Below are 16,619 nucleotides of genomic sequence, written 5' to 3'. Positions count from 1 at the left end.
GCAGCATCTTTAGTCCCCATAAAGATAATTTAAGAGAAGATATGCATTTAATCAAGCTTTTGAGGGAAGAAAGTCCGAAACAAGCCCGAAGAATGGAAGGAAATCTTCTGGACATAAATCCACATCAGGCCACTGTGAGGAAACAGGATTACCACTCAACAGCCATGCTCTTGTTTATATCCAGTACAGAACAAAGTGCAGTTGAGGCTGATGGGAATGTTTGTAGGTTTGCAGGTTTATGATGATTTATCACCACTGGAGCTTGAATTTCTGCCCAAAATGCAATCAAGCAACATCTTCTGATTTGATATGTTGTGTAAAAACTTTCTCTTTTGAAATAAATAAACTTTTATTACTTTAAACTCATCTGACATTTTCCCCCCCTCAGCTTGCAGGTCATCGAAGTCGTTCCCTAACATCTGCGGAGTTGTATCACATTATTTTGTGCATTTACAAATTGAATTTACTGGATCTGTAACTGAAGGTCACCCTCTAGATTCTAATGGAATTCCTACCAAAAAAAGAAAAGCAACTCAAAGCCAAACTTGAGAGAAATATTACATTTACTTCATTCTACGTCTAATTTGATTGGCTTTTGATCAGAACTCCCATCTCGACGGTAATTGGATTCACAATTTGTAGTCTCTCGGCTTGGCTCTGCCCACCGAATGTGACCTTTTTGCAAGAAATCAATGAGAAGACGTGTCCTGTGTGTGTGTATGTGTATGTGTGTGTGTGTGTGTGTGTGTGTGTGTGTGTGTGTGTGTGTGTGTGTGTGTGTGTGTGTATGAGACCACATTAATGAGATATTAAAAGAAGCTTTTCACCACAAAATCTAAACTCTCTGTTGCTGCTGGAATCGTCACATTTGCAGGAAACATTCAGATTTATTTGCTTTGTCTGTTTGTTTTTTATGACCACTAAGGAATAACGATGGCTCCCTGCTTCTTTGCATTTAGTACCATTAAAATGAAATGTCAGTTTTTTATCCGTTGCTGATTACTCAGAGCATTTGTTTGTCTACTTATTAGTCCCTCAGTGGAAGCGATTCCTGGAAATGTTGTTCTTACATTTGCCCTGCTAACAGCCGTTTCATGACCCTCCCTCCTTATTTTTCTTAATGTGCTGTAACTCTAAGTCGCATGTGACGCGTTTACCTTTGCAGACGCTTCACTAATAAAGAAAGTCAGTCACGAGTGTGCAGAGTACAGAAAAGAAGGAAGAGCATTGATCCTGCTTCCCCAAAGCTGAACAAGTCGAGGTAATATAAATATAGGTCACAGATGACTTGCATGTAGAAAGTCAGGTTTCTGTTGGGAGTCGACCAACATGTTTTTCCTGCTCCGACTCGCTCATTCACAGAGGGCTGAGTATTTCTCTGCGTCGACTTATGTTACCATTACTTCCTATGTGAGCAGCTTTAAAGGGCTCGCACATTCTCAGGAACAATAACTGCTTTATCTTTATTTTATAGGTCCTTATGTTCCCTAAAATGTCAAATATCTTCATGAGAAGTGCAACTGTAAAGGACTGTTTACTCCCACAGTCAAATACAAGTCGAACCGAGACATTAGTCTAGTTTTGAAACGAAGTATAGTCAAAATAATAACATAGTTCCCAGAAAATCTCCAAACGGAAATGTGGCTTTATGCTCATATCCCTTCACTTCTGTTATGGTGAATATTAAGAGATGGTGACTTCAATTTTAGTCAGGTGCTATTGCAAAAAACGTGCTATTGCAAAAAGGTGATATCATTTAAGTGAGAAACATGGAAAACCATGAAAAACTTTGATTCAAATACAATAATTGTTTCAGGTGTTAATCTGAGGACGTTTTTGAAAACAAGTTAACAAACCAAGTCTATCCACCTGTTTTAATGTGCATTCCTGTTGATACACTTAGAAATAAATGTCAATTAAGGACCAAATTACAAAGTCATCTCCAGTGAATGTCCTACAAAAATAATAAGGGAACAAAGGAGCAGTAAAATAAAGCATTGCTTTGTATTTGGTAATGAAGATGCTGATTATGAACGTATTCTTCACACTGATTTTCTGTAAATCCCACTCACAGATTTATGTTCTTCCTCATTTGTTCTTTCAGGTGGAAGTAGAGTCTGCAGACTATATGCAGCTCCCAGTGTGCATGAATTATTAAAAGCACACATTTATCACACTTTGGTGCTAATAAATCATAGCTGGGACATTAGGAGCAGCACACAGTGAGCAGATCTTTACTGACTATATGTGAACAGCAACTGTTTGAGATTTACATTCACTGTCTGTTTCGCTTCTATACGAGGACAGAGGCTTTCTTTTATTGGATTGAGGATTGTTTCCATGTCTGAAATGCTCTTTTATTCAACTAACGGGGTTACATGTTTCTGTCGGACAGGTTTGGCAGGTTGGTGGTAAAGCTATAAAATGCTGTCTGTCTGTCTCACCTCCGCTGGCGTACTCCATCACCAGGTAGAGCGTCCTCTCCGTCTCGATCACTTCAAACAGCTTGACTAAAAGGAGGGAAAGGGGAAAAAGAAAGGGGAGGAAATTACATATTCAATTATGCATAAAGATGGAGGAGATTCAGACAGAGATACCAATTAATTCATGGAGACAAAAATGTTTCCAAACAGACACGCAGAGGGAAATATCTGAATATGTATGTCTATTTCTCAGCAGCTATGGTTAGTTTAAGCCTGTACGTACATTGTGCATTTCATTTAATTATTGCAGTGAATTGTGGTCGCTGCTACCTCTGCTTGTATTTATTTAGGTCTGTTTATTTCTGCAGTGAGAGAATTTCTGGAGGGGAAGTGTGTGTGCGTGTGTGTGTGTCGTGATCAGCACAGCATCGAGGCGGTCTCAGCAGCACTCGATACTTACTGTAGAGACAAAAAGCTGTTGTTCCTCTTTTTTTACTGCAGTGAGTTCAGCTGGGAGATGTAAAAGAGAGGGATGTGTGATGAGCTGCGCGGCTAAATATAGACGAGGTGGGAAGGAAGACAATGAGTGAGAGGTGGAGAGCGTCGGGCTGGTGAGCGCTTACTACCACTCTGTTAATTATAATCACATTTCTGTGGAGGAAATCATGGAGCGCGGGGGGGAAAGGAAATAAAGAGTAATTAACGGGGAATCCCAACTCCTAAAAAAAAAAACGCCGCACCATGTGTGGTGAGCACGCTCTGTGTGTGCGTGTGTGTGTACCCTTTACAAATAAGGTCATGGGGCCTTGATTTGACTTTTTAAAGGGCCAGCATCAGCCCCTATGAACATGGCTGAAGGTGAAAGGATTAGTCCATTAATCGATTGGTTGATTGATAGAAAGAAAACGAGCAAAAATAAGCTGAGCTATTGCCAATGAATAGAGAGGATTTTCTGCTATTTTTGGTTTAGAAATGTCTAAATAAACCTTCTTTTACCTACAAAACATTGACTTTACGGTTACTTTACAGCAGTTTTGTAATTATTGGATAGTTCACAGTCGAAGCTGAGACAGGAAACAAAAAGGGAGAGGTGTGAAATGCCCCCGGCCACAATCCAACTATGCAAATCAATATTTGCATAAATTTGACTGAACTTTTATTACTTTGTGGACTTTTTTTCCTTCCTCTTAAAATCAATCTTGTTATTGCAGTCTTATACGATATTATCAAGCGTAATGTGTTTGGGTCTTAGGAAATTGTGACTTTTTAACATTTTTCTTAGGTTTTATTTACAAAACACGAATGTAATGTTGAAATTAATCACGTTACAATCTCTGCTGCAATTACATTCATGTGAACAGAGGTTTTTTTGACGGTGGCTCGTTGCCGCTGCAGTGGTTTGGTGTTGTCATTTCCTCTTGCAGCTTACTGTGCCGCTGTCTTTGTAACATATCAAACCTGCTTTGTATTCCAATCAAGACATTATTTATGACGAAACATAAAACATGGCATAATGTTTAGTGTTTGAGCTTTCCTCAGACTTTGGACGGCTGCCATTGGATAGTTTGATTTTAAAGAACACTCTCCTGACTGTGTGAACAAAAACAAATAAAAAAGGGAACTAAAAACGCTGAAGCAGCAGCGCTTATAAGACAAAACAAGCTGAGGAAGTTCAGGCGGCAGCATGGTGCACAATCATGTGACTTTCCAATATCAAAAACTCCTGTGAACTGATGCTGTTTCTGCTAAATGACTGCGTGTGTGCGTGTGTGTGTGCGTGTCAGCCACTTACCTATATTGGGATGATTCAAAATCTTCATTATTCTAACTTCTCTGAAGAGCTGAAATGAAAGAGAGACAGAAATACTTATAGTTTAATCTGTATCGACATTTCAACAAAGTTAACAAGCATATGTTTGCTTTGGTAAACTCAGAAGAGGATATGTAGTAACCGACACATAAAACAAGTAGTCAGATAAAAAGAATAGGAGCTCTGAAGATCATAGGAGGGAAATGAAGGTGCATACTATACTCTCACATATAGTATAACACCTTCATTTAAAAACAGCAACTTTATAGAGGAATCTTCTAAACATACAGACTGTTTATGCATGTTTACATAAAGTCAACAACCCACATGGAGGGACACAAACACACTTATTTACCAGTAGTTTATTTTGACCCCCGCTGGATAAAAAATATGAGACCAAAACATGAAATCTGACAACACGAGAGTAAAGTTTACACAAAAATAGCTTAATGTTTTTAGTAAAGCCATGATGTGTCCGTCCATCTCAAGGTGCAGTTGTCTATATGTATGTTCAATAGAAAGAGTAAACAAACATACTTTTCAGTGTGTGAACATACAGCAAAATTAGCGAATGCCATCGTCACACAAATCCATCTTTCATTACTCGCCATCATGTCACAAAACACACACACACACACACACACACACACACACACACACACACACACACACACACACACACACACACACACACACACACACACACACACACACACACACACACACACACACACACACACACACACACACACACACACACACACACACACACACACACACACACACACACACACACACACACACACACACACACACACACACACACACACACACACACACACACACACACACACACGTTATTGTATTTATTAAGTTCCTTTGTTTTACCGAGAGGGATCTTTATTTATTTTATTGTACCTTCCTCTTATCATACTTTTACCCTCCTTGTGTCACTTGAACCGCAGTATGATGTTGTTTTGCTGCTTGTGTGCAAAAAAGCTGTAATGTATTTTAATTTGTGACGTGTGTCTTGTTGTTAAAGCACTGTGAGCTGCTCCTGACGTATGAAAAGTGCAAGAGAAAACGAAGAAGACCGGTTTAATCCAGCCTGAAATGCTGAGAAAAGATCTGAATGAAGTTAGAAATGCACCCTCACATCTCCAGCCTGCTCTCTAATGGGAAAACCCTCAGTCACCTCACACTCTCATCAGCATTCACAGTGACCAGACAGGCAGATTTGTAACGGCCAAAAGAGCTTTTTACTCTTCCGCTGTACGAGGCACAAAAAGACCCCGAGTGCTATTCATTATTGATCCGCCGTTAACTACACCTCGCCCTCTTCCCTTCCATAGAAAATATAAAAAGGCATTAATGTTTCATGAGGCGGGAGTAGCCACAGTGTTGGCTTTCTCGCCAGCAAATCTTGAGGCTGTGAAGCAAGAAAAACACCTAAACATCTCCGATAAAATCCAGCAGATTGACACCGAATTTAAGCTTCTTTCTTTTGGTTTTAAATTGATATTTTACTTTGAAAAGATTAAACAAATCCCACTGTCACCTTACTCAAGAGGATCAGGTAACGCATTTAAAAAGTGGTAGCCACCAAATGCTCCACATTTTTTAAAGATGAATTATTTAAACTTTCCAATAGAATAGTTTCAGCAGCGAGATGTTTTCTAGGCTTATAACATTTTCATTCTGTCACTAGACAACTTTTCTTTTAGAGGGATATTTGGATCACTTGCTGAATAATATAAGGACAATCTAAGGTAAAATAAGCAGTTATTTTATAAAATACCCCAAAAATAACCAAAGTTAGAGCTCAAAATGATTCATAAAATGCTCCAAAAAAGGGAAAGAATTGATCGGGGGGGGAGATTGGATTTGTAACAGTTGCTGCATTTCAAAATAAATAGAATAAAATGAATATAAACTGAGGCTAGAGTTAAAATGTGAACGCTTTACTATAAATAATAAATATAAAATAAATAATGTAGTGCTTGAATATAAGAATTGATCTTAAAAACTGGATTATTTCTCATAATTTAAATAGTAATAAAGTAATCATGCCAAAGTAAGATTGGTAAGGGAGGTTAGTCATATTAAAGGCCCTTAACTCATCGATATTTAGTCACAGTATCATCTTAAACATTTCACATTTGGACCGTTAAGGGTTAGTATAAAATGGGTAATTTTACACATGTTGGCAGGAAGTCACATAATCTGTCTTCACCTGTTTTTTATTTATCGTTTATTTGGTAGGGACAGATACAATATACATTGACAGACTGAAAACAGCTATCCGATGCAAGTATCATAGTGTTTATAGGGAATGCTAGTTTGTAACACTCGTCCCTAGAAGGGCTTTTATGGAACTAGGAGATTACAACAGTGAGGTAAAATGGAGTTGAACAGAATACAGCACGATACAATAATGCACACATTAAAAACGTTCAAACTACACATGGGTCTGTTTGTTGTTGGATTAACCAGGATTTGGTAGCTCTCTTAAAAGTGGTGAAGTGAGCAGCAGATTTCAAGTGATCAGGTAGCAAGTTCCAGGACTTTGTTCCTCTCACAGAAAAAGCTGTCTGAGCAAAAGATGTTTAGCAGAATGGGACCTGACAGTTGCCACTAGAAGCTGCTCTGGTGGATCTGCCGCAGCTCTGTAATCTCTGGATGTATTTTCAGAGAGACTGAGGAGCAAGTCCATGTACACATTTAAACACAAGCTTTACATAATGAAAGCCAATGAAATTAGAACAACTTTAAATCTTGTATTTCCTTAAAATGTGGCAACGATGATACCCTTATTTGCTCTTTGTCCAAGATTTTCAAGGCCCGATTGTAAAGACTCTCTATGGATTTAATTACAGACTGGTTGGCCTGGGAGCAAGCCGCCAAACCATAGGACAGATGTGTAAAAATCATTGAATTAAGAAAGATAAAGGCACAGTCAGATGTCAAGCAGTGTGTTCTTATCTGAAAACAGCTACGGTTCGCCTTAATCGTTTTGCAAACCTTTTTCACATGACTTCAAATTTAACTGAGAATCTAAAATGATCCCTAAATACTTCATATCTGATACTTGTTCACAGGGCTCACCTTTAGTTCCGACATTCAGGGATTCTGCTTTTTGATGGAAAAACAGATGGACTTTGTTTTTTAGTGTTTAGTGTCAAACAGGAGGCATCAAGCCAAGCTGAAACCTTTTCTAAGTTTTTGATTAGCTTATCTGCAACAGCATCACAAGTTTTGCCAGATACAGGGACGACTGTGTCTTCAGCATAGATCTGAAGACCTGTACCAGGGCATACTACTGGAAGGTGGTTAATATACAAACTGAAAAGGATAGGACCCGAGATAGTTCCTTAGGGGATCCAGTTACAATTTTGTTAAAAACTGACTTGATGTTGTTGATCACAACACACTGTCCACAACCCTTTAAATAAGAATCAAACCATGCCAGAGAAATTGTACATTGACAGTTTTGAAATTAAGATATTGTGATTTACGTTGTCAAATGCCTTTTTTAAATCCAGGAACACTGCGCCCTACATTTCCTTTATGTCTGTCACGTGATAACTGTTAACAGGTGAAGTCACACGGCACACCTCCGCTTCTACTGTAAGGAAGTTTTACTGCTATGGAAAGGTCACAAAGGCAACAATTATGTTGTCTTGAGTTGCGGAGGAAACTGCAGAAATGCATTGTTCATGTTTCAAAGTAATCCTGCAGGAATGTGAGCTTGCACCACCGCACCTGAACATGACTCAAAAGCTGAGCAGGGTTCAACTTTTTTTGCTGGTTTGTCATCCCTGCTGCATTGTCAGAGTATGGATTTGTTTGTTGAAAGAATGAGGGGAGTCAGTCTGAAAGCTGCCTTAAAGTCTACCAGGAGAACTTCACTGTGTATTGTCTCACTTCCTGTCACCGCTCTGCAGTCCTCTATCAAAATAAAAGTAAAAAGGCCCACACAGATGCTAAAACAATGCAAAAATGTTTAAACCTATTATCTGAGGATGGTAAATAGCCTTCTGGGAATTGTAGTCAACTCAGGCAGTAAAGGCATAAATGGGTTCACTACAAAAAAAACATCATTGCATGTTTTTCAAAATAAAATATTGAATCTTTGAACACTGTAGCTCCATTTGTGCTCAAATACTAAAGTGAAATTAAACTAAATTATTTGTTGTTTAATAGAAAATGCACCAATAACGGTTTTGATTAAAACCATCAATCCTTCTACATCGCTTCCGATGTAGACGCACCAGAACACTTCCTCTCAGAGTTAAAGATTCGCTTGCTTTTGATCGTTTCCTGTCACTGTATACTTAGATTTAGGGTTTTTTTATTGGTATTCTGACTACAGAGAAAGTTAAGACATTAATATTCTATATTTATGTGATCATTAATACTTTTTATGATTCTCTCTTTCTGTTTCTAGCCCTAGGAATGTCATCTGTATATTCCTTCTGTTCCTGTCTAGAGAGCAGCTTAAAAATAAAACAGTTGTAAAAGATAATAAGTATGACTTCAAAATGGTATGATAGTAATTTGGACACCCAGATCCTGCAGTGAACGCCGGCTGTGGGAGGTACTGAGGTAGTAAATCTAATTTCAGAGACAGCTGAAGGGTTAATTATGAGCTGCAGCGAACAGCGAGGCCTTCAGGACTGAGGCGACCGGTTTGGAAGCAATGTTAACAAACCAAGCCAGGAGGAAGAGGAGGAGAAGAAGAAGAGCCCGAGGTTTCCTGACTGTCATTACTCGCTGTGACCGTCATTAAACTGAGGAAAGCACTCACACAGCACAGAGGAATACATCTGAGTGTTGTTTTTCATGAAAGGGAAAAGAGGATTGATTACTAGAGAGCCAATAATCCGAACTGGCTGGACTAGAAGAAGAAATCACTTATTTGGATATTTTTGGCCAAATGACCGTCAATATTGGGTCGATGTTGTCTGTCTGTACCAGTCTGCTCTGATTGGTTAGCTGGCCTGCTCTGTTTGGCCAACAGCTGACGTCCCGCCCCTTAGCCTACCACATATAATGCGTCGGCGCGCTAGCCAATCTGTATGCCGTTGTTACGTAGTGATGTCACCATGTTCATTAAGTAAACAAAAGGAGTCCAATGGAGGCAATTCAAGCAGGGGAATTTGATAAAATGACAGCCGGTACAGCTCAACTAACACATGTGAGCAAAACATCATTACAGATTACACAGCAATAAACAATTACTAAGCCTGAAAACAATTAAGCTATTTGTGTTGATTCAGTATTTGCTGCCCCGAGGACAAATGGCAGCAGCTCAGTGACTTAGTCAAAGTGTGTGCAGTCCTGCAGAGCAGATGCAGTTCATTTGACATCAGGGTAAATAAACAAAAAACCGACCGGTACACGGAAAGACTTTGTCAGGTATGTTGTGCAGTAACCAGAATTATTGGACAAACACACACCGATGATTCACCGCAGAATACAACCGGGAGGTCGAGGACGTAAACCTGCCGGAGATCCAGTCATACCACCGCCGTGATGCAACCACGCTTACACAACCTGCCTTGTGAGCAATACAAAGCACCTTCAGGACAAATGACACACACTTTCAGGGTGTCATCCTCACAACACCAAGAGTAAAAAACTGCATTATCCTGTTTAAGTCACCTCAATGATGAATGATCTGAGGCTCGTAAACCAAAATCCAGTGGGCTCACTATTCGAGCATGTGCTGCATGTTTCCGGTAAACTTTGAGGTGAATCACAACAAAATCGGATTATAGGAATCAGCTCAGAAAGAAAGATGTCTGTGCATCCTTCTTTGCGTTAATTGACCCCCCGTTGTTTGTTTCAGAGATAAAAAAAACACCCAGGCTGCAGTTTTCTGTTAGACCTGCTTCTCTTTGCAGTTATTTGTTCCCTTACAAGTTGAAAAATGCAATTGTTCCCATCTGGAGAGACACACCTGAGGGAATAAACAATGTGGTTCAAATTAACTTCTCCAACTTACAGAAAGCGGGTTTATCTCAGACGTTTGAAGTTACGAGGGCAGAAATGAAGAGATGCCTTCTTGTGATCGCCTGCAGACTTCAAAAGAACGACAGACTACATACTGCTGCACGTTATGAGATTTAGAGGCATTTTCCTCTCCAGGCTTGTTTAGTGGAGTCAGTCCATACCTTCTGTGGACTTTTAATATGAAGCAGTGTCCATTTGTTGACCCTGGTAACCGTTTGCATTTCTATTTCTGTTGCAGGTCCATTTAAAAATCATTTTTACAAGATTTAGTTTAATTTCAATTATATTAAGAAAAGAAATCCTGAAATGTAAAACTGTTTTGAAAATGACTAAATATAAAAAGAGAAAAGTCAAACCTCTTTATAAAAGGCTTTTGGGGGTTCGGAAACCTGGGTTGGTAAACAATGAGTTGGTAGATAAAAGTCAAACTAGTCTGATCATGTTGCCCATCAAACACTTTCCATAGCCTCTCTTCAAACTGAGACGTTTTAAACACTGAGTCAAATATTAACATAAATCCAACATTGAAATTGGTCTCAACTTTTCAAATGTAGGGATTTTATCCTCTTCCATCTTGTTTTATCTCAATTCAATATATTAAATCTTGGTCTAATGACATTTTTCTGATACAGAACATGCCATTTGAAGAAGGCATGATATAAAAAAGGCTTTTCCACAGTTTTTGGATGATTTAATCAAAGGGCTCATCGTGACATTAGACAATAATGAAAATATTATTTTAGCTGCAGCCCCCCAAACCATTGTACACAATCTGGAACCACTCAAAAAATGTCAAATCGGAATATTTCCCTCAAACAAGACTAAGACTTTGATGCCAACTGTATGTAGGAGTCAGTTTGATAGCAGAGTAGTGTCCGAGTCAATTCTCAAAAAAGGTATGAGCTTCAATACCATTCTCTAATTATGAAATGTCAGAGGCTTACAGACTGCAAACTACTTTCTCACACAAGATCAGCTGTTGTTGTAGAATGAGAAAAGCTTCTCACAAGAACCCTTCTTCCGGTTATATTAATACTGTTGATGACGCACTGCAGAGTCCCTGCCTACGGGTTGAGAAATGCTGATATTAATGACGTCCGAGGCTTTTATCACCACTTAATGAAACCCTCAGCGCAGGGAGCGGAGGTTGTTTACATTTAATCAGGACTTCAAAGTGTCACACTCCCTCCGTAACCTTAGACCTGGACAAGACTCTTAGCAAGAACAAAATACCTGTAATTTTTAACGACACTTTTACAGATTCAGATAATTAATAAAAGTGATTTATCAAAATAAATGATGGAGTTTCACGGTGGGTTGAGATAGCCAGCAGTAAAGAAGTAATGATAAAAGTTAGCTCTACCTTTAGCAGGTTCTAGAATAAAGTGATAAACACATCAATGCTTTAATAATCATGTTTAAATAATAATAATATCATTAAAGAGGTATTCTGAAAGACCATCCTGCATAATAGTGTATATTTTAAAGCTAAGAAATTAGAAGTTTTTTGAGGAAAAATGTTCTTAAAGATGATTTTAGAAAAAGAAGACAAAGATTTCAGAAGAAAAAGATGCAGATTTAAAAAAAGATGAAGAACATTTTAAAAGAATAAGATTAAAGAAGAGAACATTTTAAAAGAATAAGATTAAAGAAGAGAACATTTTAAAAGAATAAGATTAAAGGAGAGAACATTTTAAAAGAATAAGATTAAAGAAGAGAACATTTTAAAAGAATAAGATTAAAGGAGAGAACATTTTAGAAGATTTGAAAAGAAGAAGCAGAAGAAAAATAAGCCAAGGAAGAGTTAGCTTGCGACAGATGTGAATGCCGACTCAGCTCCCCTGAACTATTAAGAAAGAGTCTGAAAATAAACACTTGGGCTTCAGAGACGATATCCCCCGCTATCAGCCTCTCGCCAAATCTTGCGGTTGCATAAGAGGTCAGGTCTGATGCAGGTTAGCTGTTACAGCAGCGCCGGCTCGCAGTAGAGCGGAGAGCAAAATTAATCCCTAAAAACTCATGTGAACCTGAACGCAACGTTTCATTTCCCTGGTGACGTTCAGTCGACAAAAGAGAACATCTTTTTAAAGATTGCGCTGCCATTTTGAAACAAAATCCCAATGAAAGACCAAAAGCAACCATGTGATATCCACAGCATACCTACGTCTCTCAGAGCCAAGCTCAATGGTTTATACAAAAGATGTGAATCTTTACAAACAGGTCACAAATATAAGGTTTCAGTTTCTTAAAAGTTTAGTAGTTTCTTAGAGTATTCAAGTCTTTAGGTGTGTTATGTTTCTCTAACGGGATTTGCAAGAGCATTGGTTGGGGATTATTTTGGATAATTTATTGTTAGTTTTATGTTTTTTTAGGATATAACAATCATTTAATGGATTCTGTTTAATTGTACAGTTGTTTAACATTTATACATTTTAAAAGATGCTTTACAAATGAAATTAATTTATATTATCAAAAGCGAGTTAATACACATTTGGTGTAATAGCGAAAAAACAATATTCCTTGCAGCCCTGGTGGATCAGGACACTCGTATCTGTCTGGTGTGGTGGTTGGCAGTACAGGAGCCCCTCAGGGGACTGTGCTGTCTCCCTTCCTGTTCACCTTATACACCACTGACTTTCAATACAACTCAGAGTCATGCCACCTGCAGACATTTTTGGATGACTCTGCAGTGGCAGGGTGTATAAGGGATGGACGGGAGGAGGAGTACAGAGCGCTGGTGGAGGGTTTTGTGGAGTGGACGGGGAAAAATCATCTGCTTCTGATTGTGGCCAAGACCAAAGACATGGTCATTGACTTCAGGAAGAAGAGGACGTCTTCACTGCCCCTGTGCATTCTGGGTGAGGATGTAGCTGTGGTGGAGGAATACAAGTACCTTGGAGTGCACCTCGACAATGGACTGAACTGGAGGGCCAACACTGACGCTGTGTACAAGAAGGGGATGAGTCTGAGGAGGCTGAGATCCTTCAACGTGTGCAGCAAGGTGTTGGAGATCTTTTACCAGTCTGTTGTTGCTAGTGCACCCTTCTTTGCTGCCGTCTGCTGGGGGGGGCAGCATCAGAGCCGGTGACACCAGCAGAATCAATAAACTGATTGGGAAAGCTGGCTCAGTCATCGGCATCGAACTGGACAATTTTGAGGCTGTGGTGGAGAGGAGGACCCTGAACAAACTGTTGTCCATCATGGATAACCCCACCCAACCTCTCCACCTGCAGCTGGACAGACAGCGGAGCTCCTTCTCCAACAGACTGCTCCAGCTCCGTTGTCACAAGGACAGGTACAGGAGAACATTCCTGCCCACTGCAATAACCCCGTACAATAATTCCCCTCTGGCTGGCAGACAACTCACTGCTCCATAGCCTCTCTGTAAACTGGACATAACATGCACTCCTTCACACTTAACATTTACACTATATTATTATTGCCTTTTGTACATTTCATTTTTATTTTAGTTGTATTTGTTTGTATTTGTTTTGCTTCTTTGTATTTCGATGCTGCAATGCAAAAAATTCCCAGTTTGGGATAAATAAAGTACTTCTGATTCTGATCTGATATTAATCTACATATGATTTAAAATAAGCCAAAGATGTTATCCATGTAAGGATAACTATTAACTCTGAATATCCAAATCATCGACAAGAGATAAAACACAACGGGAGCCTATGAATAGAAGCGTGCGACAGGAATAGTAGCATTTAAAGTGTCAATCCTGTAAAAGTACAACAGGAAAATGTCTTTTTGAAGTGTGTTCCAGTTCCTTAAAATAAACATGAGAAGAAATGTAAATCTCTGGTGGGCAGTCTGGAAAAATAACCTGACAAATTCCTAAAAGTTTTGTGACAAAGAAGTAACCTAAAAAACAACACGGGCTGCAGACAAAGGCCCCGCGCTTTGTTTGCTTCAGCGGCGTCATGACTCAGTGTTTTTCTGGCGGCGTCGTGTCACAGCTAACGCCAAAGGGCCTCCGAGGTACAAAGAGCACAATCAATGGAGCTTTTGGAAAAACTGATGGAAAACCACTAGCCGATCGCTGGGCGGAGGGGGGGGGGGGGGGGGATGCGAGCGACGGGCGACGGCTGAACATCAACAAACATCATCCCCCCGTCAACTCGTCTCTGTCTGATGAGCAAAAATGAATCGATACCTTTCCCTGAAAACTACTTCCAGGACGACGTACAAATCAAAAACAACCAAGCCTTATACCTGCTATGTCGGGTTTGCTGTAACGCTGTCAATTATTAAAAAGGACTAATTAAGCAACTCTGATTCTGATCAATGAGTGTACACACAGAAAACAGAAACAGATTTAAGGAGCGGCTCCTTTTAGCTCGCTGACTGCAGACTGTAAAGTGAAACTACTTTTTCACCGGGAAGCAGAAGAGAAGCATTCACGCTCAGGCGCTTTAGATTTGCATCTTAAAAGCAAACCCACTTCCTGATTTGATTGATTTAACAAGGAAAACAGAACTGTCACTCCCAGCTGCATGACTTCCCAAGAAGCGTGGGTTGGAAAAGGGTAGCAAGATCTATAATAAATGTTCAATAACTCCTAAAAGTATTCAAATATTTGCATTTACTTGGTGGTTTTTTTGTGTCTCGACTGAAAACACTGAACGCCAAGAGATACCAGTGGTGGAATTAAGTCGGTACATTAATGAAAGTGCTTTTTGAGGTACCATTTTACACCTCTACTCGACTGAATGTCAGAGGGACATTTTTCCCATCCTATATATTTATTTTAATAACTTGAGTTACTTTATAAATGTAGATTATTAATACAAATAATAAATAAAATGTACAAATGTTATTTCTTTACATATTACAGACAGAGGCGAGTGTTAAATCGTGATGTCTGAATGTTCCTGAAGTAAAGGAGTCAGATGCAGGCGTTTCAGGCAAAAGGAAGGGGGAGAGAAACTCCCTCATGATGGAAGACAGGGACTTTAGCCTTTGCAGACCATTTACATGCATTCAAAACCAACACTACAGGAAAGGCATAATAGGGCCTGCTTAAGCATCACACTGAATGCAGAACTCCTACTTTTATCAGAGTGGTTTTTTTAAGTTGTATTGCTACTTTTTAACACCTCGGGTTAGACTTTAACAAGCTTTACAGTGCAACGTTTTCATTTCAAACCAAAGTGTGAGAGAGCTGAATCATCTCCTCCGCTGCGAAAACATCACACCTAAATAATAAAGAGCACTTAACTCTATATGGAGAACAAGCACATGCTCAGTCCCACCATGCCCTGCTTCCCATTTACACAATTAATACTCAATCTGTTGTGCTTCATGAATTAATAAATAAAGTCTGCCACAGCGTGAGAGTAATAGCAGAGAGGAAGAGAGGGAAGGGAGGAAGGGGGGTAAATTACCTTTTGAAGGCTGTTTGGGTTCAGCTGTGTCTTGTCTATTATCTTAATTGCCACCTGTGGAAAAAACAACAGATTTGAAACTGAGTTAAATAGGACGTAACAGCAGAGGAGAAGTGTGAAAAAGGGGAAGCAGAATGTGAAAAACCAATCAGAAAGACAACCCCGCAGAAAGGGAAACTGAATGTATCTTATTTAGATACCTAAGTTAATGTGAAAGAGCATAATACAGTTTCAACTTCCTCCTTAATACAATATATACTGGCGAGTAATAAACAGCATGAGGAGAGTATCTTTAAAATGCCGTACGCAGCTTTAGGAAGAAGCTTGCTCTTTCTGTTCATCAATTATGAACAAATCCAAATGCTCAGTGGCTCTCCCTGGAGAACATCCATTACTGCCAACAAGAGTTACAGCAGAGACGCTTTAGAAAAGAGACGCCACACAGAGTCATTTCCTGTTTCTGTGGCACGTGGGCTTCTGCCACTTTGACCTTTAGGAGACCAGCAGCAGGACTGAGTCTTAACTCCAACGGGGGAATTGAACACAGAATTTTTCGGGGCATATTCGGACACTAAAATTACATTTTTAGACGAAAATATGAAGGGAAAATAACTTTGTTTGAAACAAAAACTATAAGTTGACTTCAACTATTGTACTAGATTACTTGTTACAACATCTACATGAAATATAAGATAAAATATAGCACATTAGGTCACGCTTTTTGAGTTGCAAAGGAAAAGCAAAACTCAGCAGCAGGACATTTAAATCTCAACATTTTCGTATTAGCTTTATTTCCTTTTAAACTATTTGTATTCTTTTACCCAACAAGTATTAGTAGAAAGATCACACAAGTCTCATTTCTACTCTGTGTACAGTTAAAAGATATTTACTATGTTTATATTACCACAACCACAAGACTACTTCTCCATATTTCTTGCCATGATGATTGTGACGCCAGGGGGAATTTGATTTTGAAAG

At 39.2% G+C, this 16,619-nt stretch overlaps 1 protein-coding gene across 14 annotated transcripts in view; it reads right to left on the bottom strand.

Moving 5' to 3' along the window:
- mark3a (MAP/microtubule affinity-regulating kinase 3a) overlaps positions 1–16,619 on the bottom strand; it is a 48,078-nt gene that overhangs the window by 24,575 nt on the left and 6,884 nt on the right. For all 14 annotated transcript variants that reach the window (XM_063908086.1, XM_063908091.1, XM_063908094.1 and 11 more), the window contains exons 3-5: positions 15,642–15,695; positions 4,216–4,264; positions 2,445–2,510 (exon numbers count right to left, since the gene is read on the bottom strand). In XM_063908086.1, coding sequence (XP_063764156.1) covers positions 2,445–2,510; positions 4,216–4,264; positions 15,642–15,695 — 169 coding nt within the window. The remainder of the gene's footprint in view (positions 1–2,444; positions 2,511–4,215; positions 4,265–15,641; positions 15,696–16,619) is intronic.

Source organism: Eleginops maclovinus, chromosome 19, assembly GCF_036324505.1.
Source record: "Eleginops maclovinus isolate JMC-PN-2008 ecotype Puerto Natales chromosome 19, JC_Emac_rtc_rv5, whole genome shotgun sequence".
In the NCBI taxonomy this organism is placed as follows: domain Eukaryota; kingdom Metazoa; phylum Chordata; class Actinopteri; order Perciformes; family Eleginopidae; genus Eleginops; species Eleginops maclovinus.
This window is presented reverse-complemented; position numbering and strand designations above follow the sequence as displayed.